Here is a 26,052-nt window from a genome sequence, read left to right as displayed (position 1 = left end):
ACAATGCAGTACCTACCCTTCAGATACCAAGACACCAGTGTTCACTATAGGAAGGATGTGATTAAGCCAGACAGGGTGCAGAAAAGATTCATAAGGATGTTGCCTTGATTGGAGGGCTTGAGTTATGAGGAGAGATTGGACAGGTTGGGCATGTTTTCCCTGGAGCAAAGGAGGCTGAGAGATGAAATGGTCACGGTATATAAAATTATGAGAGACAGGTACTTGAATGAGCAAGGTATAGAGGGATATGGAACTAACGCAGGCAAGTGAGATTAGTATAGAGGCAGGATGGTCAGCATAGATGCGGTGGGAGGAAGTGCCTCCACAACTATGAGAAAAGATTAATTATGTCAGGCAGTAAAGCCACAAAAATTACAAATGCAAATTACAACTGAAAATTACAATTTACAAAATACATAAGGTCCTTTCTTGTTGAAATTTTTCCAAGACTGAGTAATTAATCTCCCAAAATTAAAATTTAGCAGAACAGACAATACGAGCCAAATGGCCTCTGCCTGTGTTGCAAACTTTGTATGATTCTGCAAAATAAACGATTTGGACAAGAGCAAGGTGGAGCAAAAGGGGGAATAAGCAAGACAAACAGAATGGACTTGCACAGCAGAACAAATAATTTTGTCCTTGCATGAAAGGTAGTTTATCAGGAACTACAATAACAAATTAACTTGCAACAACCATCTAGAAGCCCTCTCACTATTATAAAACATTTCCTCTACCCGCAATTTAAATGGTAATGGATTAACACATTACTGGATAACAATAAGGGAAAATTATGAATGAGTTTGCACTTTGAAGAGTCAGGAAGTGCACAGATGTGAAGTACAACCCTTAAATGATGGAATTTTTGAAGTACAGGCATTCTGGTAACAGCAATTCACCCTTATAGAGTTCACATATCACTACCCAAAAATTTGAGATATGGAATAAAATTTGCTCTCACGGAAATTATGCAAAAAGTAAACATTTTTTTTCCGACTCGCGTTTCTTGACACATGCTCAGTTGCCACAACTTTGTGTTACGGAAACTCACGATACAGACCATTTTATAGGAATGCAACTGGCCATAACATAGAAGTCATCTGCATTCACAAAGTAGTGAGGTCCTTTGACAATCATCTCACTCCTACATTTCTGAAATATTGTCTGCAAGAAGTCAATATTAATGCCAGAAAATAGCAAGCTGTCATTGTCAGGCACCTAACAAACATTCACTACACTTAACACAAAAAACACTTTGCACAAAGCCCTTACCACAATCACCATACTAAAGCTTCTCCAAATCAGACCCTGGACAACAGCTAACCCAAGGTCCAGAAGTTTAAACCTATCCTTTTTCAAGTCTGAATTGTCATATCGTCTTTTTCTTTCCTACATTTGAGATTGTGCGTTTGAAACAAAAATGTTGTCCTTTTCTTTGCTTGAGATGATTGCCCTTATTATCATGAAATAATATATGCATGTCCAATTGTTCTATTCTGCAAGATGTTCTCTGTAAGACACAACAAATGCACGTAATGGGCTGAATTGCACCGTCAGCCACCCTGGCAGCTCCATAGGGAACTGCCAGCTAGTTACAGAGTGCACATCAGCAAGTTCCACTCTTGCAATCATGCACAGTCTACTGAAGAAATGCACTAGAGGTCAGATGCTTGTCCATCTGACCTCCTCTTTCATGCTCCCCTCTTTCCTAGAGCTTATCAGCAAGTCTAACACCACGCAACTATCTACTGAACCAAGGGGTCAAGCAAACTTTCTATTCGGCCATTCAGCTTTGTACCAGCTATTATTGGTGCATCTTGTTTGGCTCATTCATTAACTTGGTCCCAAATCTTCTTTATAAATGGTATGCTTTTTTTTTCTTTAATAATAATGGTTTTAATTAAAATAGATTGTAAATTAGATTAATTTTGGTTAACTTAAATGTTTTCCACCTCTTTCCAAATCTCTGATCATCACAGACATTGGGAACAGCAAAAAGGTTTCTGATAGCAATGAGCTGTCACAAGTCCAGCGGGGTGGCCTGTGGGTGGGCCTGATGTTCCATCTTACGTCTCTGTCATTGCTCATGGCCACTGCAATGATACAGACAGGGCCTTGGGAGCTGCACAGCCACCAACTCTAGGGTGCAGGGGGTGTTGTGGGGGGTTGAGAGGAGAGCAGGGCATATGTTCATACTCAGAGTGCAGAGACGTTGAATGGTACCTGCTTAATAATAACTTTAATGCAAGGATGAAAGTAGTAATTAATTGCAGTTACAGGCAGATGGAATGAAAGAGCAAAGTCACTGTTATCATAGAAGACCAACTAGTTTTCCTTCTAAAGAAGATACAACCATTCATGTATAGCTTTGCATTGAAGTACAAGACACACCTTTGGTAAAGGTCTTTTATTTCAGTTTACGTTAAAAGTAAATGAACAATGCAGATGCCGAAAATCCAAAATATATACAAAGTTGCCCGAAATCGGCAGCAATTGTGGAGAGAAACAGGTAACATTTCAGATCTCTGACCTTGCATCAGAAACTTAAGAAAGATCTGGTTTATAATTCTGGAGGAAGTCTCTAGACCTTGCAAATAGATTCCTCCTCCGCCCCCCACCCCCCCCAATTCCAACAGCTGCTGAGGAGAAATTAGTCTTGGGTCACTAATATTAAAATGCCTACTTAAATATTGACTGCTGGTTGTATTCAACTTCACACATTCATCTCTATTGAAATCAATGGAACTGAATGCAGAGACGAGCAAAACTGGCAGTCAATAAACGCGTGCACTTAGCACCAGTGAATAAAAAAACAATAGGTTTGCCTTCTCTCCCCATTCCCACCACCAATCTACTTGCTGGTTAATAACCTTGGGAGTTGATTTGGCAAGTATGTTTATTGTGCCTTTTGAAAAGCAAATCAAATGACAGCATGCAATGCACTCCAGTAGCTGCTGGTCTGGGTATCATACTTTGCATCAATATGGGAGAGAAAACTGTACAGTTATTTTGTGCAAGACATCAGATTTTTATTTTAAACAGGTGTGGCTGCTGAAAATATTATTAAACCACAAAAAAACTTTTAAAAAAATAATTAAATAGAGCATTGGCAAATCTGTCACCAAGTACAATGACAATATTTTTTCAAAAAATTCTAAGTGTTTAGGATTGTGAATCTTTGATTAATATCCCAAAGAAAGCTTTTCTGTCGAGCTTATGCTAACTGTTCAAGAGGAGAATGGAGAAAGTATTTCAAAGAAGTCCTCAAGAAAATTAAGGAAGAATTTGAACACTGACACCATGTCATGGAAGCTATTCGTCAAGACCTCCTTAATGGATAGCCAGCAGAGATCTCGAAAGCAAGGCAGCAACAGAAAATGGTGGTGAGAATGCAGAAACAGCACATTGCAGGGATGATCAATGTATCATTCCATGCAGAAAAATATTTCCAAATCTGCTAATTCCTGATCAATGTCATCATTTGGACAGAGAAATAAAATATTCAGGGTGAGGAGAGGGGCAAGAAATTACTGCTGATTAGTTGGTTGTCAATGATCCTGTTTGTATTGCTGACACAGGTCAGAGGAACAGGACTCCTTTCAGTCCATAGAGCATTCAGCAATCCTTGTACACATGTACCATCTTCAAGTTGTTCGAAGGTTGGGTAAAATTTTTTATTTGATTTGTGACTCTCTGCTTTAAGAATAAGAAAACAAATCTGTTTGAGGGAGGACTGTGTACCAACAAGACTATACAATGAAAGGAACAGGAAAACAAAATCCAAAGCACAATTATGTTGCAATATATAAACTTCCAATCCTGCAATAAATTAATGACACTACTTCAATAACTGTGTAAAGGATTTAAAATAACCAACTTTTTGATTAGAAAAATAAATCAGATTAAAAAGCTCATGATTATGATTAGATTTACATATGGAAGATCAATTTTAATAAATTGTAATGTAATAAGCACTTGCTGCAATAAATCAACGAAGAGTGTATTAAACAGGAGGAACAAATCCACAGACCATTTATTCACAAGATCGTTGGACTCAGTGACCCTTTCTCGTATGGGATAAATGCCGGTTGGTCATACTTATAACTTTACTGCATTATCTAAATTGCAGCCACCGAAGTTCAAAGCTCAATAAAAGACCTGTGAAACAGGTTAACCATTACTGCTTGGGGATCCATTGAAATAGGGTGATGGAGGATAAGAGAGGGCCAGTCCATGCACGGCGACATAGCCTTCCTGGGGTACAGCCTGGAGCAGTATCCAAGAATATCACCATCTCATCTATCAACCGGATTGCAGTACACGATGTATTAACAAGAGAGCAATAATGAGAGAAAGAATAATTTTTAAAAATAAAAATGAACACAGAAAAGTTGATAGTGGATTTCTTGTACAAGGAAGCATCAACTGCATCAAAATGTGTAAACCTCTGACAGTCAGCTATCCCATTGTTTGAAAATCCTGAAAGCTCATAACGTGGTTCACTAGGGCTCCATTCCCACAGTCGCTTTATCACACTGGGTTTTGTTTCCTATGCTCCCTTGAAACTCACTTGGTTCACGGGAAAATTTATCATATGACTGTGTAACATCTGAAAACATAAGTGTTTCAGTAAATTATAACTAATAACATCCAATGGTCCAGAAAATCTGCCAGTCAGCACCAAAGTCCTAAGGGTGCCAGATTACTGGAGTTTTACTGTAACCTGAAACATGTGCACCAAAGGTATCATGAAAGGATAAGCAACAAAACTGCATCAAAATCTTGTCAATAGATACCGCTTGTTCCTTCTAGGTCTCAGTACACCAACAACTAAGTATACTCAAATCAGTAGAATTAATCAGCAAGGTTAAAAAGAATGTTATTCTATCCGGCACAGAGATGTTGCAAGGAAGGGACGCACTAATTTTGACTTTATACCAGGCAAAGGCAAGAAATTGTGCTGTAATTTGCAAAATATTATAACCTTTCAAGATGAACTGCTGTTGCGGTTGCCAAGGAGTTATAAAGAGTGAAGTGTTATTTATAGAATGGATGGTGAAGGTGCTTTTACAACTTCCTTTCACGGTTAACGTGTGAAACATCAACCAAGCTTGCTAGAAAATGTAAGAAAGACACTTAACAGGAGATCAGAATCATCCAATATAACATTGAAAGACAATGTCTCAGGAAAAAACACTGGGAATTCTGAAAATATTTTCCAAGACTGAAATTCAGTAATTATCATAGAATGGTTACATGACAGATGGAGGCCATTTGGCCCTTCTGAGTCTGTGCCAGTTCTCAACAACAGCAAATCAGCATATCCCATTCCCTGCCCTTTTCCTATTGTCACACCAAATATTCCCACCCAACTATTATTCAATTAAGAACTAGCACAGAAATTAATTCTGAATGACAGTAATCATTTCAAACATTGCTTTGTTCATTACTGAGTTTGACAGAGCAGGCAACAATGGCTAGAAGTGGATTAATGAGTGACCTTCGTGCAACTGTTTGGACTTTCAAAACAATGCAAGAGTTTGTTTGGTTCTGGTTCAATGGTGCAGGACATCATAACGCCAAAACTCATCTCAGAGCGAAGGCACGCAGGTTTTGTTCTCCCCACAGTGTTGAAATTTGCTTGCCGTGTGGAGCAGTTTATGCAGAGAATCTAGAGAAAAATAAAAAGGTTCCACTCTGAGCTAACTTGTGCTGACTGCTCTGAAATGATATTGAGATTAATCACTCATCTGTGCCAAGGTTCACTGGTTCTGCAAAGCAAGGGCACAACTGGCATCAGTTACACTTATGACTACCAACCAGTGACTTAAAAGCAAAAGCAGAAGGATCTGGACAACTAAAACAGACATAGCCCTGACGCATCCTATTCTTAGGTTATATAATTAATGGTCATAATTTCTCAAATATTGGGAGACAAAGAAGGAAAATCATTATAAAGCTCCACTCTGGTTAAAACAAGGTATTGGATTAGACACATAATAGGTACTAGGGAAAAATTCAAAAAAGTCAATTGCAAGCCTTGATTCAGCATCTCAAAGCACACCATGTGAAGTGATTCAAGCACCTTTAGTCCAGGACTGCCGCCTTGAGAAGGCTGGAGGGAAATTGCTGAAATAGTTCTGTGCCTCTGAAGGCAGAAGTATGTAAAGAGATACTTGTGGAATATAGCATTTTCAAAAATGCTTTTAAATTACTGTACTTGAAATAGTATGACTATTATTCCAATACAGTGGGATTTACCCAACGGTATAAGATTCAAGTTGAAACTAACCTAATGAGATTTTGGTTGCTACAATCCTGTTTCTGGACATAATAAAAACGAATGTAAGAAAAATCCATGCAATGCTGCCAGATCATCAATGGGATGAGTACCTGGAATTTCCAAATGATGCCTCCAACGAACATACCTGTTAAATGGCATTTGCTCCTTGTACGTGTGATAACTCACCATATGGCACTGACTACCAGCTGCTTGGTAATGACCTGCAGCGAGAGTTACACAAGAACAGCCTCAAATTTTGAACCCAACACTATAAGAATTCCTCTGGTTACCATGTACAAAATTAGGAATGCTTTCCAGGCAGCATCCTGGTAAATCTCCTCTGCAACCTCTCTAAAGCTTCCACATCCTTCCAATAATGAGGCGACCAGAACTGAACATAATACTCCAAGTGTGGTCTAATCAGAGTTCTACGGAGCTGCAACATTACCTTGTGGCTCTTGAACTCAATACCCCGACTAATGAAAGCTAACACACCATACGCCTTCTTAACAACCCTATCGACCTGCATGGCAACCTTGAGGGATCTATGGAAGTGAACCCAAAGATCCCTCTGTTCCTCCACACTGCTAAGAGTCCTGCCATTAACCTTGTATTTTGCCTTCAAATTCGATCTTCCAAAGTGCATCACTTCACAGTTTTCCGGGTTGAACTCCATCTGCCACTTCTCAGCCTAGCTCTGCATCCTATCAATGTCCTGTTGTAACCTACAGCAAACTTCTACACTATCCACAACACCACCAACCTTCGTGTCATCTGAAAACTTATTAACCCACCCTTCCACATCCTCATCCAAGTCATTTATAAAAATCAGAAAGAGCAGGGATCCCAGAACAGATCCCTGCAAAACACCACTGGTCACCAACCTCCAGGTAGAATATGCTCCATCTATCACCACCCTCTGTATTCTATGGGCGAATACAAACCAGATGTGCACATTCGTAGAATATTGACAACAGAATTTATTGTCTACCTGCACTGCACTTTCTCTGTATGCACTGTGTAATGAACTGATCTGTATGAACAGTAAGCAAAACAAATTTTTCACTGTACGTCAGTACATGTGACAATAATAAACCAATTCCAATAATATTCCAATTATCTAAAGCAGCAAGACTGACCAGTAAACCCGGTTGAAAATAACTACCTTGAAGTGTACTGAAGGAGAAAGTGGTAGAACCAGACAGTGCAGTTTATTTACCTGCAACTTTTCCAACTACAAAACACCATTCCCTGGGAGATGCAAACTTGTACAGTTTTCAATCTGCATGAAAATCCAGGAAACCAAAGCACAGGAAAACAAGAAACCCATCATGCCTTTTATTGTACTGACCCTTTGTGACTAACATTAAAGAATGGTGTTGCTGACCACAAAATCAAACACACTTGGAAGCCATATAAAAGAGATAAGAGACTGCAGATGCTGGAATCTGGAGCAACAAACAATCTGCTGGAAGAACTCAGCAGGTCAAGCAATATCTGTGGGAGGAAAGGAATTGGGTACTGAAATGCCTACAATTCTTCTTCTCCCACAGATGCTACTTGACCCATTTGAGTTCTTCCAGCAGATAGTTTGTTGCAAGCCATACAAGTTCCTGCATTTACAAATGGCACTGATTTAGAGAAAGTGAAACATTAAATTGTTTGCTGCCCGCACAAATTGCTTATATAAACATTACAGCTAGGGACCTTTAACATACATCATTCTGATTGCGCTGACTGATATAGTGGAAATTATTTCAACAACTTCAGCACAGTTGGCAAAGTTGGCAAAGTCGGCAAAGTCATAGCTGAACTGATGGCTTGGAAATTTTTGTTCTGTATTTAAGGCAAAGAACTAATGTGTCACAAATGTCAGTCATGTGAACTGAACATTGATGTGTCTCTTCATTTAAATGTGCAACAAAAGATAAGCCAGGAGGATAGGCAAAACAACACCCTGGTGCACTTCTGAGACTTGAGGTGAGGTTAACGTGTGGTGGGAACAGCTTTCGGACTTCTTACACCAAATATCTGTCCTATGCAGTTTTAAACTACTGGAACAATGGCAGTAACTTATTTCTGAAACTACTAGAGTCATAGAGCATTGAGACAGGCCCTTCAGCCCAACTCGTCCATGGTGCCCACCAAGCTAGTCCCATTTGCCTGCATTTGGCCCATGTCCCTCTAAACCCCTCCTATCCACATACTTTTCCAAATGCCTTTTAAATGTTGTTATTGTAACCTGCCTCAACCACTTTCTCTGGCAGCTCGTTCCAAATACTTACCACCCTCTGCGCAAAGAGGTTGCCCTTTAGGTCCATTTTAGATCTTTCCTATCTCACCTTGAACCTCTGGCCTTAGTTTTTAGCTCCCCTTCTCTGGGAAAAAACTCTATGCACATTAACCTTATCTATACCCCTCATGATTTCATACACCTCTGTAAGGTCTCCCCTCAATCTCCTACGCTCCAAGGAATGAAGTCCAAGCCTGCCCAACCTCTCCCTATAACTCACGCCCTCGAGTCCTGGCACCATCCTCCTAAATCTCTGCATGCTTTCTAGTTTAATGATGTTTTTCCTAAAACAGGGCAACCAAAACTGTATACAATACTCCAAGTGCAGTCTCACTGACGTCTTGTACAACTGCAACACGACATCCCAACTTCTTTACTCAATGCCCCAACTGAAGGCCAGTGTGCCAAAAACGCCTTCTTCACCACCCCGCCTACCTTTTAGCGAACTATGTACTTGTACTCCTAGGTCACTCTGTTCCACTAAACTGGTCAGTGAATCAAAGTTACATTAAGTGCAAAGAAACAAAATATTCCATTCCACACTTCAATCAGAAAATTTTATTCAAAACAATGTGACCGTAGGGGAAATATAGGGGAGGAAAGGGAAAATGTAGAAACAAAGCTATCAAATGTTTATGTTGGATTTTATCCACAGTCACCCCAGCTAAATACAAATCAGAGATCACAGGTTTAGATTGGAATGTCACAATGTTATTGCTATGTATTTTTCTAACCTTGGACTAAACATCATTTAAGATTTTCTTATCAAAAGGGTGTAGCCTGATGCAGTGATAATGTTTCACACATAAACAATACGGCTGTCAATTATTTAAAGTCCTTCATTGACCTTGGTGGCTAGTTTGTTCTATTGCAGCTACACCATCAACATGATAATTAAAAGCTGCTCTCATACATCAATCTCATGTCCCTTCACAAAAACAAAATTCAAGAGCAAATCCAGTGCAAAATAATCAATATATGAGGAGAATAAAATACACGTTTACATCATGTGAAACAGATGAATTCTGCACTAGCCTCCTTGCTAAGTTACTTAAAATTTAATTTCAGCAACTAGTGCCAGACTGGTTTTCAGATACTTTCCCAGCAAGTGAACTACACATAAGCTCCTGATCCTAGTTTATCACTATTAACATTTTTTCCACCTAATTTAATAAAGATCAGAGTTTATAATTTAATTAAGATTATCATGGAGCTGGTTCCTTTAGACTGCAGAACATCCCTGCATCTGAAATCGCTAAGCTTCCAAATACTTAATTTCATAATGATCCTTGGTCAGTGAGCACAAAGTCTGTGGCAAATTCAGTGCAGATTTTCCAATAGATTAATAGCTTTAGTATACATGTTTGTGTGTGTGCCCATAACTTTACTTATGCTGCACCCTTGAGCTGATCCATGCTGCAAAAAGTAAAGAGCCCTAAAGAAATAAAAGTACACCATCTGTTTGCGTCCTAAGTTAGACAAGTCCGGCTTCTCCATATTCTCAGTTACATCAACTGGAAATCATTTCAGTCTTCAGCACTGATGTTGAACAGTGCCTAATAAATTCCCAGTCCTATTATTTAGATCCAAAACATTCGAGAATACAGTAAAATGCATCATGAGGTAGTAATTCATGTGCTCAGAGGTCAAAATAAAGCACGAGACTTAAACGATTTGTAATCATTCCTATTTTATCACGGCACTTAAATATTTCTTTGTGTGTATACCAGAAATTACAATATGAATAACTGATTGGACCCATCCACTTTATGCTAGTATTTATCCTCGTCTGACTACCTCATTTCCATTGGGAAGCAATCAAGAGCAATGGCGGGGGGGGGGGGGGGGGGGGGGGGGGGGGGGGGGGTGGGTGGGTGGTGTGGGCCGGGTGGTTGGTGGAAACAACAAGGATCCAGGGTTTCTGATAACAAGCTAGTTGCTCCAGTCGAAAGAAAGTCTGTGTGGATACTAGCATTGGGCTCAACTATTTCACTGTCACATATCCCAGACAAGACATTCAATAATCAAGACTTTCACATAAAACTTGGATAAGACACAAAAAGCTCATTTGAAGTCCAAACACTTAAGCAAGGAAGAAAAGGGAGGGAAAAGGATGGGAAATCAGGCAACTTTTTTTTTGCATCATTCTTCTCTGAACTTGCAGTCTGTGGTGTTGCACTGCAAGTTATAGTACAATATTGGAAAGTATAACAGCCACATCCTGGTCGGGATATTCCATCAGCTTTCACAATCCAGTTTCACCTGATTTTGCTCCTATACCGCACTCTCTTGATTGCTCCATAGTAATGAAAAATTCATCTCACTACAAAATGCATGCATGGCATAACACAAAATCAGTAGTATCCCTCTACCCGAGGAGGTCAAAGAAACAAATCCATCAGCTCATTTATGTAACATTTCCTTGCAAATATGTTGCATTCAGAAGTTAGAAAACAAAATGCAAACAATTTTAAAAAGAATATCTCTGTATTAAATAGACTTGCATTCAACCAAGGAGTTTTTCTGATCAATTTAATATTGATGTTTAAACAATGAAATTCATATAAAATGCATGTTTGTGTTTAAAGTCTTGGAAAAGATTTTTGAAAACGAAGCTTGCTCATTCTTAAATTATGCACTAGCACTTTACGACTGCAGGGTTATATACCCAAGCAAGTATCAGTATATCAAATAAGGAGACGAATCCTGTATCTTCCAGTTTCTTTCAAGCCCACACACAATTTTTTTTGTGATGGCAGTTTGTGATGATCTCATTGGCAGTTGCAACTCTCACGTCAGGAACTTGTTGCTTGTACGCAGACACAAAGATAAAATGTTTGTTCAAACTCCATAATGAGGTGTTCTACGGGTGTCAGTAATCACAGATGGAATGTTGTCTATATAAATAAAATGCCTTCTGTTTTCTAGATCAAGAGCAGAACTTACAAGGCTCCATCAGTTCTTCACAATGTGAAACGCCCACCATTTGACATCAAGCTCAAGAATTGACATCAAGATTCAGGTTGGACTGCAGAAATTGGAACTATGTCAGATTATAGGGAAAGCCCTATACTCTAAAATCTAGTGGTGAGAAAAATGGTTGAACAGAGGCTGTGAATGTTTATTCTAGCTCTACTTGAGTTGGTGCACTGACATGAGTACCAATTGCCAGTGGCAATGTGCCTCATCTCAATGAGGTCATCCTTCACAAAAGAAGTTCTCATGTCCTTGCATGAAATAGAGGAAGATTACAGGAGCCATATTGTCTTCACTTGATAAACTGTGTTACTACATTTGTCTACAACACAGCAATCAGAGTGCTAGTGCATAAATTCAGAAACTGAAGCACAGCTCAATTCTACTTCAAACACTATCAACCTTTTCTAAATAGATTTCATTGCAACTTTAAGGATGCTGTGCCATATTTGCCAATAGCCAGGAGTCTGTGAATATTCCATACTATGACCAGGTCGCCTGGATATCCGTATAAAACACTCATTCAAGACTGGCACAACTCATTTGAGCTCTTTTCTCTTTTCAAGATAAACTACACGGAGGAAGAATTATTCTGGCCACTACGTTTAGTGACATCAAGTTTGTCAGTAGTGCATTCCCACCGTGATCATAATAACATTCTTCCTTAAATCCATGACATATTGAACAGAATTAATCTGCACTTGAATTCTGAGAAATTTCCTACACCTAGCAATCAAAACAATTCTTCTTCCATGCACATCTACACATTAACAACACAAATATCACAGTGAATTGTGTGGAAGGACTTTTTCCAAAATCACTTTTGCCTTTAAGGATGTCTGCACTGCAGCACTTTGCACTAATGCACTGCTCTACACCTTATTACACAGTTATTATATCGAATTGATTGATATAATCTTCTAAACCTCCAATTTAAGAAAGTGAACTGTGCAAATGCCAAGTTTTCTCTCAATGAGTGCTAACCTTTTCCTATTTTCAGAGATCTGATTTTTATTTTGCAACCTGCAACTGGCTTTTGCACCCAAATAAAATCATCCAAAAGGTGGTCAGAAAATAGAATCAAACTGGTGCATTACACTGTAACAGCAGCCACTCCATTTGATGCCAGTGCTGCAGTTACAGCATAAATATTGCTCGAATCCAGACTCAGTGTCCAATGGAATACCAGAGTGAAATAAAGAAAGATTTACTGCAGTCAGCTCAAAACCTCAACGCCACATGCAGAAGTTTAGCATTGTTGTGAACTAGTCTTCCTTTTGAATCAACACTATCCTTCTCTATGTGAGTGCACCATTAGCAACCTAACAAAAGTCCTTACTGGAAATGTGATACTCCCCAAAATAAGTCAAGTTCCTCAGCTGTGTATGCATTGAAGACCAAACTCAGAAGAGTTTGAAGGGATACAGAGTCAGAAGGGATAGTGACACAATGATCAGAAATCCTGCCGTCACTTGCACAAATCAAATCGCTCCTACCTGTTAACCAGGATTTTTAAAAAGTTACTCAATACAATATTGGGCCTTCAACACTCAATAGCAAGAGATTAGTTTTCCCCTTCAACATTGCAAGCATTGCTGCCTCGACAATTCCATTCAAACTAGGGTCTATACTTCATTTATTATTTTTCATTGAAATTCTCCTATTAACACACACACAAAATTTCATTTTTGTGTTTTATTTAGCCACCCCTGTATCACATCCAGGAATAGGGAGGTGACTGTCTTCAAGTCATATCTGTATTTTAAAAAAACTTACACCTATAGCCACTGTTGCTATTTTTTTACCCACCTGTTATAAATCACTATAACTGTGAAGAAAGTTACTTACACAATTACATAAACCTTCCACCATCCCCTGGAGATGTGAAAATGCCACTGCAGAAAAGAGGACGTATCCAAGTTTGCAATTTCAATTATCGTTGGAAGCCACATGAATTTATCATGGTAAATAATGATTTTCAAATTGAGATCCATATTACATCTGCACATCCTTGTCAAAATGATCTTCCATGTTCCAATTGCCTCTGAGAGTTGTACTTTAAATTTAATCTCCCAATCAACACCATAGAAGACTGTTGAGATCTTTTATTTTAAAAAATGCGCAGGAGTTGATAGTATGTCATTTTTAAACTAACAACATACAGACACCGGATTGTCCAGTGCCAAACAAAAATAAGTATTCTCTTTCAAAGGGACACAATAAAAAGAATAATTATGGAAGACAAAGGAAACATCAAAGTAAATGCTTTTAAAAGAAGTCTATAATATACACTGCAGTTTAAGACATGACACACGCAAAAATAATGGCAGCCACCACATGTACTTTGTCTGCACTTCAGCGGTTCCTACAGAAAGTTATGGGACAAGCAGCCTGCCAAAACAACTACCTCCACCTGTTCCAGGTCCAGAGCTGAGCCAAGAGAAGGCCCTGTGATTTGTCTGCATGTTCAGCAACCCTCTTCCCACACCACAATTAGATGGAATGTACAAGATCACCAAGGTCACACAGCAAAGAATATCGCTCCAGTCAACCATACTTTTGAGTCAACAGAAGGTTTAACATACGCATTGTAATAAAGGCTGGGATTAATCTTCTAAAGCTCTATTTAATTGCCTTTGAGAACCCAAGTTTCTTGCTGCATTAACCTCGGTGAATTTTATCTCACAATTTTTCACCTCTCCTTGATAATTGCCACATTATCATCATAACCCTTAATACTATTCCACTCATATGATCAGAATGCTGAGATTTATGTTAAACATCACCATACTGCCTTATTAATGTGCAATAATGAATTCCAAACTCACCGAAAATGACAAGATGTTGGCACTGGAAAGGAGACCTAGTATCCCACGTGCACTCAGCACTTCTAAAACAGTCTACAAATTGAACTGTGGGGAAACAAGAGGTTTTATCTGAACATCAAGCAGCATTCTTTATACAAGGTTCCAATTCTGTAGCAATCCTAATGCTGCTATAAACCAGTGACAAACTAAACCTGTGGCATCATACTCACAAGGGAGTGTATAAGCTACCTGAAAGTGGCAGCATAAGTAGACTGGGTGGTAAACAAGGTGTATGGCATGCTTGCCTTCATCGGCTCGGCTGGAGCATCGAGTCAGGAAATCACGTTGCAGCTATATAAAACTTTGGTTAGGCCACATTTGAATTACTGTGTGCAATTCTGGTCACCTCATTACAAGAAGGATGCAAGGGCTTTGGAGAGGGTGCGAAAGAAGTTTACCTGATGCTGCCTGGATTAGAGCATTAGCTATAAGGAGACATTGTATTTTTCTGGAGTGTCAGAGGCTGTGGGGAAGAGGTTTACAAAATCCTAAGAGGCAGAGATAGGGTAGATACTCAGAGTCTTTTTACCCCAGATTAAAAATGTCAAATACTAAAGGACATAGATTTAAGGTGAGATGGAGGTAAGTTTAAGGATACACAAGGGGTGATGGTGGAAGCAGACACGATAGTGGCGTTGTTACGGAGGGATATGGATCATGCAGACGCAGATAGTTTTAGTTTAATTTGGCATCTTGGTCAACACAGACATCACGGGCCAAATGGCCTGTTCCTCTGATGTACGGTTCTATGTTTTATGAACTTCCTAACTTCCCTTTTGTTTCAGAGGGTTTGAATCCAGAAGACAGAATAATGCTAACATGGGCAAGATTAAAGCCTCCTCCTCTTATCATGCCACCCAACTTGAGGCAAAAGGATAGTATTCTAAATCCTATACTACTCCATATCTTAGAGCACTACTACTTAATGCAGCACATAGAATTAGAGGAAGTGTGTTAAAAATGATTACCAAGCTATAAGTTAATTAAAGAGCTCTTGAAAGCCAATGTATAAACTGAGGATCATAGGTTGTCAACTATGCTGCCTGCTACTGTCCAACAATGTCTTTACATCTAACATGTTCTCCTTGCTTTTGCTTGTTACGTGTTTAAAATAACTGGGACAGTAAATGTTAATACAGAATTCATGCATTTTCTTGGCACATAATATCATTCAAGGTAATTAACTTTATAATTAATGAAATCATAAATCAAAAATGATCTACAGACATCACGTGCAAACTTTCTTTTGGAGTTGTGCAAGTTCAGCACCTGATAATGGTTCACTCTTTGAGGACCCCAACGGCAGATCAAACCATGGTCATGGTGCAAGTAAAACCTGAATGCACACAGCATCATCAACGAGGGAAAGGATAATAAATAAACAGCACTGGATCACAAAAGGCATGCAAATGTGGCGAGCAGTAGCAAAATAATACAACTATCATATTCCATTCTTCAAACTCTCAAGTTCATCTGATATTCTGACGACAATGTCCAAGTACAGATTGTCCTATCACCTTCTGCTCAATCACCTGTGTCTGGCCAAGCCACAAGTTTTACAATGTTCTTCCTGACTTCAAATACCAATGTGTCAGAATTTCCTAATGATTTGCAAATTCTTGCTTTGCCCCCCAGCTCTCTGCATTCCTTTATTCCAGCCTCTTACACAACCCTTGAACATAATTGTTCCACAACAGCAGCCAACCTATCAGCTGACAATGTTGTGCTCTGGAATTTCCTCTCTGAATCATCCTCCTTCCCTCCCGTTTTGGTCATCCACCCCAAAACATCCTTGTGTGTTTTGGTGCCAATTTTTCTGAAATGCTTTGGAGAGCTTTATTACATCAAAAGCACCATAAAAAATGCAATTTTTTAAACCATAGCGAATTGGTATAATAAAAAGTTTCCAGAGTTACATGGGTAGTTTTTAAAACTCTACAGGAGGACAAACTTTATCCTTCTAAAGCAAACTTATAAATACGTATTCCAAATAGCTCTTGTGAAATTCAATTTTAAGTCATAACCAATCAAACACTAGTAACCTCAATCACTTCCTTTATGTACAGGACCCAAAATACAATATATGAAAAAAATTGCTTTAAGGAAAAAATCATTATTGCACGCTTAAAGGTTAATTAATTCTCAGCAACTTTTTAAATTTTCTGAGAAATATTACAATTGAAGGATCATTGCAATGTTCTAATTTAGTACTTTTGGTACAGACAGCTTCCATTAAAAGATGTACAAGTTCTGCCTGTGGCTACAAAACACCAGTTTCATTGAATTAAAATTTCTTGTCATTCAAACATTAGACTTAAAATTTATAACCAAGCCCAATATAACATCCACAATCCTCTTAAATTCTAAATAAATACAAAGCTCAATTTTTATTTCCAATGACTACTATTCTAAAATGAAAAAAATTAATCATAAATGACTTTGAAATTTTAAAACTTTATTCAATGCTTAAAATATTCTGCTGGGAATCATGAAAATACTCCTGATACAAGAAGAGTCTTCGATCTGAAATGTTAACTCTGTTTCTCTTCCCACAGATGTGGCCCGACTGCTGAACATTTCCAGCACTTTCTGTTCTTATTGTGTTTACTGGGAGTCCTACGACCTCCCCTCAAAAAAGAATTCTAGTTGTGTACTTATATTCAAGAGGGTGCAAGATAAACAGTTGAAAAGAAAAGGCTCTGATGTTCTGAGACACTGGAATCATCCAGGTGGGTCCCAATAACATTTTCCAAACTTGTCTTTTTTCCCCAGATGAAAACAAGAACATACTCTGGGAGAAGATACGGGAGCTCAAAAGCTTGGATGACCAGACTCTAAAACAGTTTCTTCCCTACTGCAATCAGACTTCTGAACCAATCACTTCTTTCGCACTCCCTTCCCGGTGGTGCTGCCACGTTCTTGGACTCTTAGTTCTATTAATTCTTGCATCCATCATTAAGGACTCTCATCATCCGGGACATGCCCTCTTTGTGTTGCTACCATTGGGGAGGTGGTACAGGAGCCTGAAGATCCCCTCTGTCATCAGGTTTCTGAACCTCGTTATTCCTCCTTTTGTTACGAGCCATGGCTCTTTGTGTTTCTATTGTTGCTGGTACGTAACAATTTGCATTATTTGTTTTTGTAACTTATAATAATTTTTACGTCTAGCACTGTACTGCTGCCACAAAACAACAAATTTCACGACATACGTCAGTGATAACAAAATCGATTCTGATTGTACCTCTCTAGGCGCCACCAGGCTCAAGGACAGCTTCTATCCCGACAGCTTCTATGATGCTGTTATAAAGACTATTGAATGATCCTGTAGTACGATAAGGATGGACTCTTGACCTCACAGCCTACCTTGTTTACAGCTTTGCACCTTATTGTCTGCCTGTGCTGCACTCTGTAACTGTAATGCTTTATTCTGCATTCTGTTATTGTTTTCCCTTGTACTACCTCAATGCACTGAATGTGATGAAATGATTTGTACAGATGGCATGCAAAACAAAGCTTCTCATTATTGTGACAACAATAAACCTATTTATTCCATTATTGTCACTTTAGCATTTGTTTTTGCACTACTCTGTTGTTTTGTGCCCGCTATATTTGTGGCCCTATTACCATGTATATTGTTTACTGCGAGCTGCACGCAGGCAAAGAATTTCATTGCATCCTAGTGCAATGAACTCAATGCACCATCACCCTCCTCTGTCACCTACGTGACGATAAACTCATCTGAAATCAACAGAATAGATTTGTTTAAAAAAAAGAGTTCAACATGGTATTACAAGGCATTTGAAGCAGAGGGAAAAAAAATTGAGATTCAATCCCAACTTCTGGCACTGTCTGGATGGAGTTTGCATATTCTTCTTGTGACTCCTTGGGTTTCTCCCAGGTGCTCTGGTTTCCTCCCAGATCCCAAAGACATGCTGGTTGGTAAGTTAATTGGCCACTGCAAATCGCCCCTAGTGTATTGGCGAGTGGTAGAATCAGGAGTTAATGGGAATGTGGGGGAAATAAAATGGGATTGGGTAGCATTAGTGTAAATGGGTATTTGATGGTTGATGAATACTCACTGGGCCAAAGGGCCTTTTCTACGCTATATGAATCTATGACTACCCTTTCAAAGCTGCTGTGGGATGAAAGAATTATTGTAAGGTTCCAGATTAATGAAACTGCTTACTTTCTACATTAAAAGGACTGAAATAACAGGGCCAAATAATATCATGGAGTGTTAATAAATTCAACAGATTTTTCTTTTGCATAAAGCAAAATAAAAGCACCCGAGTCAAACAAAAGACTGAATGTTACACAGACAGAAGTATTGCACAGGGCAATTTTCACTCTCTTGCTTCACTTTTAGCAGGTGTATTAGAAATGAAACAGGAAACTAAAGAGACTTGTGCAATACTTCTAACATTGTGACATTCACGCTTTTTCCATTTAGAAAAGAAAACAAGGGAGCAAAGCACAGGATGCCTTCAACAGCTAAAATGAGCAAGAAATGAGACAAGCTCAGACATCTGGGATGCGAAACATACTAAAAAGTGCCTTTTTCTTTAGAGAGAAGTGTGTTGGGGCTGGGAGAGAGAGAGATGGGTGGGCAGAGGACAGCAGGAGGTAGAGGTAGGGGGAGAGGAGGGCAAAGGGGAGCGCGGCAGGGGTGAGCAGCGGGGGACGAGGGTCGGGAGAAAGGGGTAATGAGAAGAGGGAGTGGGGTGAGAGGAGAGGGGGCAGGGGCAAGCGGGGGCGAGAGGGGGTAGGGGTGGGAGGTGGGGGACAGGGCGAGGGGGTGGGGGAAGAAGAGTGGAGGGCGATGGCGAGGGGAGAGGGCGATGGCGAGGGGGGAGGGCGAGGGGGGCGAGGGGGCGAGGGGGGCGAGGGGGGCGAGGGCGATGGCGAGGGGGAGAGGGGGGCGAGGGGGAGAGGGCGATGGCGATGGCGAGGGGGAGAGGGGGGCGAGGCGATGGCGAGGGGAGAGGGCGAGGGGCGAGGGCGAGGGGCGAGGGCGAGGGGCGAGGGCGAGGGGGGCGAGGGCGAGGGGGAGAGGGGGGCGAGGGCGATGGGGAGAGGGGGGCGAGGGCGAGGGGGAGAGGGGGGCGAGGGCGATGGGGAGGGGGAGAGGGGGGCGAGGGCGATGGGGAGGGGGAGAGGGGGGCGAGGGCGATGGGGAGGGGGCGAGGGGGGCGAGGGCGATGGCGAGGGGGCGAGGGGGGCGAGGGCGAGGGGGGCGAGGGCGAGGGGGGCGAGGGCGAGGGGGGCGAGGGCGAGGGGGGCGAGGGCGAGGGGGGCGAGGGCGAGGGGGGCGAGGGGGGCGAGGGCGAGGGGGGCGAGGGGGGCGAGGGCGAGGGGGGCGAGGGGGGCGAGGGCGAGGGGGGCGAGGGCGAGGGGGGCGAGGGCGAGGGGGGCGAGGGCGAGGGGGAGGGGGAGAGGGGGGCGAGGGCGAGGGGGCGAGGGGGGCGAGGGGGAGAGGGGGGCGAGGGCGATGGCGAGGGGGAGAGGGGGGCGAGGGCGATGGCGAGGGGGAGAGGGGGGCGAGGGCGATGGCGAGGGGGAGAGGGGGGCGAGGGCGATGGCGAGGGGGAGAGGGTGAGGGAGGCGGAATAATAATGATTAGCCCATCAACCTGAAGGGGTAGGGGGAGCCAAGGACAGAGCGAGGGCGAGTACGCATGCGCCCCCCGCCAGTGCACCCTGGGACTTGTAGTCCTCCTCCCAACGCCAGAAGCCGGCAACCCCGGCTAGAAAAACTACAACCCCCACAAGGCAGCGGCCTCTTCCTCCGGACCGCAGGCAGATCGTTCTTCCAATCTCCCCCCCGCCCCCCCTCAACGACTCACCTTCTTCACCGGTTTGTGCGACGCGATGGCGCCGCTGTCGTTGTTGAAGACGACCAGGGAGGGCTCCTTCTGCCCCTCGGCGCTGAGGGAGAACTTGTCCGCCTCCCCCTTGGTCTTGTCGCCGCTCTGCGCCCTCTCCGCGTTGGCGTTCTCCTTCACCTCCTTCGCCTTCGGCGCCTCCTTCACGCCTTTCCCTTCCACCGGCTCGGGGAGACCCTTCTTCAGCAGCTCCGCCATTCCTCTGCCCTTTCGTCCGTCGCTGCCGGCTCCGACCTTCCGCTCTCAGCGCTCCGAGTGCGGCTGGCGCAGCGGGCGACGAGGACTCCCTCCCCGCCCCCGCCGTGCGTGCCCTAACTCGACGTCGCCACCCTTGCCAGCACTGTGCGTGTGACGTCAACGCGTAAACCCCGCCCGTCGCAAGACAAAGGAGCAGAGGTAGGCCATTTGGCCCATCGAGTCTGCTCCATGGGCTAAACTAAAACCACTCCTGTCTAGCCCCAATTTCCAGCCTTATCCCCCCTATCCCTTGACTAATTAGATACCTATCAATCTCCTCCTTAAACACCCCCAATGTTCAGGCCTACACAGCTGTACGTGGCAACGAATTCCATAAATTCACTACCTTCTGGCTAAAGAAATTTCCCCTCATTTCTGTTTTAAACGGGTACCCTTTAATTCTAAGACTGTACCCTCTAGTCCTGGACTCACCCACCAAGGGAAACAGATTAGCCACATCTACTCTGTCCAGTCCTTTCAACATTCTAAACTTACAAGAAGGTGGCCCTCATTTTGCAACTTTGAGGGAGGAAATAACTTTTGTGAGAGGGGAAATAAGTCTTTTTTAAATTTTCATTGACAGGATGTGGGCATTGATGACAAGACCGTTTTTTTGGGCAGAAACAAATTATACAGTTGTCTTCATTCTCCATATTAAGCATTTGCTTACAATACCAAAGAATTTGGTTGCAATACCAAGACCAAGGAACTGACTGTGGACTTCAGGCAGGAGGAAGTTGGGACAACAGACACCAGTCCTCATTGAGGGTCAGCAGTGGAAAGGGTGAGCAGATTCAAATTCCTGGGTATCAACATCTCAGAGGATCTATCCAGGGCCCAGAACATTGATGCAATCACAAAGAAGGCATACCAGGGGCTCTACATTATTAGGAGTTTGAGATCTGGTATGTCACCAAAGACTCTTACAAATTTCTATGGATGTACAGTGGAGAGCATTCTGACTGGTTGCATCACTGCCCGGTATGGAGCCATTAATGCACAGGATCGCAAGAGGCTGCAGAGGGTCATAGACTCAGCCAGCTCCATCACAGACATAACCCTCCCCACCATCGAGGACATCTTCAAGAGGTGGTGCCTCAAGGCAACGGCATCCATCATTAAGGATCCTCACCATCCAGGATATTCTCCTCTTCTTGTTACTACCATCAGGGAGGAGATACAGGAGCCTGAAGACCCAAACTGAATCCTGAAGATTCAGGAACAGCTCCTTCCCACTCTACCATCAGATTTCTGAATGATCTATGAACACTACCTCATAGTGCAACAAAAAAGGAACAATTTATTTTTGTAACTTATAGATTTTTATGTCTTTCTGCTGCCGCAAAACAACAAATTTCACATCATGTCAGTGATAATAAATCTGATTCAATATTTACCTTTTGTCAACAATGTCATTATTTATCAGTCCCAAACATTATAATCAGCAATAAATTTGAGTGGGCCCCAGCCCAACTGCATCCAGTGAGAGAAGACCCTTTCCCCACTAAGCCTCTGTGACAGTTTCACAGACCTTCAGTGTGTCACTTAGTCTGTACTCTTGCACCTTGGGCTTGTGCCAGGCAGCAGCATTGGGTTGCAGACAACTACTTGCAGTGGGAGACCAGCAAGTTTTGGGCAAAGCAAATAGTGGCCTTCAGAGTTGATGATCTGGTAGCAGTTAATATTTGCCTCAGCATGCATTCCTGCATCATACAGATGGACCTCACACAGATCACTGCATCCCTTTGCAGAACTTCTTGGCAACCACACAGTCCAGAAGGAGACCAGTGTTTAAAAGCCATCCCTTGTTATCCGTTGAACTGAATGCCTTGGTCATCCTGGAGGACAATTAGGAGTCAACCAGTGTCTGGAATCACACACATCTCAAATTTCCCCTCCCAAAGGATGTGAATGAACCAAGTGGGATTTTACAACAACCCAATACTTACACAGTCATTATTACAGATACCTGCTTTTTCCTCTAGCTTAATTACTAGAGTTTAAGTTACAGCATAATTCAAACAATTGCCTCCAGATCAATAATCGTCCAGGTCCCTGGAAACCAGTTCAGTAACTCAACCATTTGTGCTACCACACCCTTATTTCCATTAGCAACACAACTCTGGAGCTCCCTAAATGCATCAGGGTCAATGAAATACTTATGATTTAAAGGGTTGACTTTGATGCAAGAATTGGTTAACAGCAAGCTCTCACAAAGACTTGCATTTATGCAACACAAGTCAAAGCACTCAAGGGTGTTATAGACAAAATACTTTTACTGTGAAGCATACCCAATGTCAAAGGAAACACTGTTCCTAGCTTGGACAAAGCAAGTGTCCATGGACAGTAATGCTACAATGACCAGATCGTCTATTTCATTGATGTTGAAGGACAACTAACAGTAGCCCTATCATCAGAGAGGACTCTCCTCAACACATTGCTCTGGGATCTTTTATGCCCGACTCATAGTATAAATGCTGATTTGGTTTAGCTGCTCTAGTAGAGGGCACCTCTGATAACCCAGCAATCCAATGTTGGGCTATTGGCATAAATCTTTATCCTGTCTGTGGAGTGGGGCTTGAAGCCCAACCCCCTGCCACAGATGACAGTGCCATCAGCCAACAACTTCAGGAAGAGAATTTGGCTTCATTGGACACCCAAAAGGACTACACACCATGGAAGTTATCAGGGGAGATCACCGGGAAGGGCAGGTTTTGAAAAGGCACCTGAAGGAAGTGAGAGGCACAACCAGCTAAAGGAGCAGTGTACCACCAACAGTCAGTGACGGTTACAGGCTGCAGGTTGACGTGCTAAGGTGATCAGAATCATGAGGAGAATAACCTGGGTTCTAGGTCGACAGAGGTGGGGATAGAAGAAACAGCAGGTCAGCCCACATCTGTGGAAAGTGAAACAGAGTAAACATTTCAGGTTCTGACGAAGGGTCTTTGACCTGAAACGTTAACTGCTGATCACCCTGATGTGCTGAGCATTTCCAGCTTTGTTTTAGATGTTCAGCATCTGCAGTTATTTGATTTTCACAGGGGAATTTGTGCAAGGTTTTGGCATCAGTATGTGAAGCAGAAGGAGCCAATGAAGGTTCACCAAGGTCTGAGTTGATTGGGGAGCGCAAAGTAGGTATGCAGATAGTGGAGTTCTGAACTACTGGTAATTTTTGAAGGGCACAGCTCAAGAGGTCGGCAGTAATTGAGTGTTAAAGGAACAGACAAAGATAACTATGAGACAGGGCTGACGTGGCCAGAAGTAATTATTGGGAAGTAGTACGTGGAGTTTCAAAAATAAAAACTGCACAAGGTCAGACAGGACACAATTGCAAAGCATTATCTCACCTCCTGCTGGCAAATCAGGAGAGAAATGGAATCACTAGCAAAGGTGTAGGATAACAGAACAACAACCAGTATTTTAAACATTTTACTATGTTAGAGTTCTTTTTACAAGAGCATTGAGCAAAGTTTGACAGCCACATAGATACTAGGGCAGAACATGATATAGCGATATGCAGACAGGCAGGGCATAGCTCTGGGACTCAGTGACCACAGAAGTCTCATGACATCACATCAAATATGGTTAAGGAAACATTTACTATCCTCTCTCGGCTGATGTTGAGCAACACTTAGAAGCAGCATTGGGAGCAGCAAAAACACCAAGTGTACTCTGGATGGGAGACCTCAATCCTCAAAGTGACTTGGTATCTCTGTCACTGACCAAGCTGGCAGAGTCCTGAAGGTCATTGCTGCTAGGTGTGGTCTGAACCGACACAGCAGATAAAACCATTTGATCCCTGTCAAACCTACCTCTTGCAGATACATCTGTCCAAGACAGTGGTTGGTAGAAGAAGTGACCTTCACACAGTCATTGTGGAGACAAAAGTCCTATCTTCGGTCAGGAGCACCATCCACTATGTTGACGACACTACTATTGTGCCAAGTGAGATGGACTCAGAATTGGTCTGGCAGCTGAAAAAAAAACAGGCACTTACAAGGAGCTAATGACCATCAGCGGCAGAGCGCACCACCCCATGAACCAGCACTCAGTCAACCGTCATATCCAGCCAGGATCAGCTGGGAGTGTAGAAGGTAATGCTGGGAACAGCACCATGTGTACCTAAGAACGAGGAGCCAATCTGCCAAAACAGCCACCCTGGACTACATGTGGTGCTCAACAGCAAAGACACCTTGTAAATGACAGCAGAGTAATCCCATAATCAGCAGATCAGACTAAAGCTCTGTAGTCCTCCGACATCCAGTTGTGAATGGTGGTGGACAATTAAACAGTTAAAGGTGGTGACTCAAGAACATGAATGTCCCCATCCTCAACAACAGTGGGGCCCAGCATGCAAATGTTCAAGGCAAGCGGAAGTGTTGATCCATTGGTGCCAAGTGGGCGATCAGTCTCAGCTTCTTCCAGAGATCCCAACCATCAGAGAAACCAGTCTTCAGCCAATTTGCTTCACTCCATGTGATATAGATATGTCAGAGTGTAATGGATACAGTGAATGCTACTGGAACAGACATGTTGGCTATAGTTCTGGTCTCCAGCACCAGCCTTGCCCCTAGCTAAGCTCTCCAGTACATTTCAAACACTGGTATTGATTAGACAATATGAAAAGTGCCCAGGAACTCCCTGTTCACAACATTCCAATCCTGCTAATGCCACATCATTGATCAACAAGAATGGAAGGTTTCATCAACAGTGCCATCAAGCAGCACTTTCTGATAAATAACCTCACTGATGCAAAATCTCACCAAGATCACTCAGCTCCAGAATGCTCGACAGCCTGGTTCAAAGATATTCTGAAAGAGCCGAGTTACAGGGATGAGGCAAGAGTGGCTGCCGTTATATCAAGGCAGCATTTGAGCGAGTGTGGCGTCAAGAAGCTCTGGTAAAAGTGAAATCAATGGGAATCGAGGGGAAAACACTTAAGTTGGCTGAAGTCAAAGGAAGATGGTTGTGGTTGGAGGTCAGTCACCCTAACCCCAAGATAAAGCTGCAGGAGTTCCTCAGGGCACAATCCTCAGACCAACCACCTTCAGCTGCCTCAATGTAACTCCATCCACACCTGAAGTGCAGATGTTTTGTTGATGATCACATAACGTTCCTTTGTGCTCAGAACTCCTAAATAGATGAAGTATTCCATGCCTATATGCAGGAAGTCCTAGAAAATATTCAGCAAGAGCTGATATATGCAAGTAACAAACACATCACAAAAGTGCAAGGCATAGGCTGCCTCCAGAGTCTCTTGACAAACAATGACATTACCATTGCAGAGATTCCCACCAGAAACATTCTGGGGATCATTGGGCTGGATTGATTAGCATCATTTTAAATCCAATCCACAAATTTTCCAAATATGCTCGGATGTAAATGGATTGCAAATTTCTTAAAGTCTGCATGTATCAGACTCTGAAGATAATTTATCTCGTTGTGATCAGACTCAAGATGGAAGAGTGAAAGAATCAAACTCATCACTGATCAATATCCTGCAGTTTGGTTTTCTACT

At 42.2% G+C, this 26,052-nt stretch overlaps 1 protein-coding gene across 1 annotated transcript in view; it reads right to left on the bottom strand.

The window, feature by feature from the left end:
• Positions 1–20,609, bottom strand: part of LOC127580765 (S-adenosylhomocysteine hydrolase-like protein 1) — a 71,639-nt gene extending 51,030 nt beyond the window's left edge. Inside the window, exon 1 of the mRNA XM_052034599.1 lies at positions 20,259–20,609. Within this exon, the coding sequence (XP_051890559.1) occupies positions 20,259–20,495 (237 nt within the window). The 5' untranslated portion in view covers positions 20,496–20,609. The remainder of the gene's footprint in view (positions 1–20,258) is intronic.
• Positions 20,610–26,052: the final 5,443 nt, after the last annotated feature.

Source organism: Pristis pectinata, chromosome 20 (genome assembly GCF_009764475.1).
Source record: "Pristis pectinata isolate sPriPec2 chromosome 20, sPriPec2.1.pri, whole genome shotgun sequence".
NCBI lineage: Eukaryota > Metazoa > Chordata > Chondrichthyes > Rhinopristiformes > Pristidae > Pristis > Pristis pectinata.
Note: the sequence above shows the minus strand (reverse complement) of the source record. Positions and strands in the feature narration are given on the sequence as shown.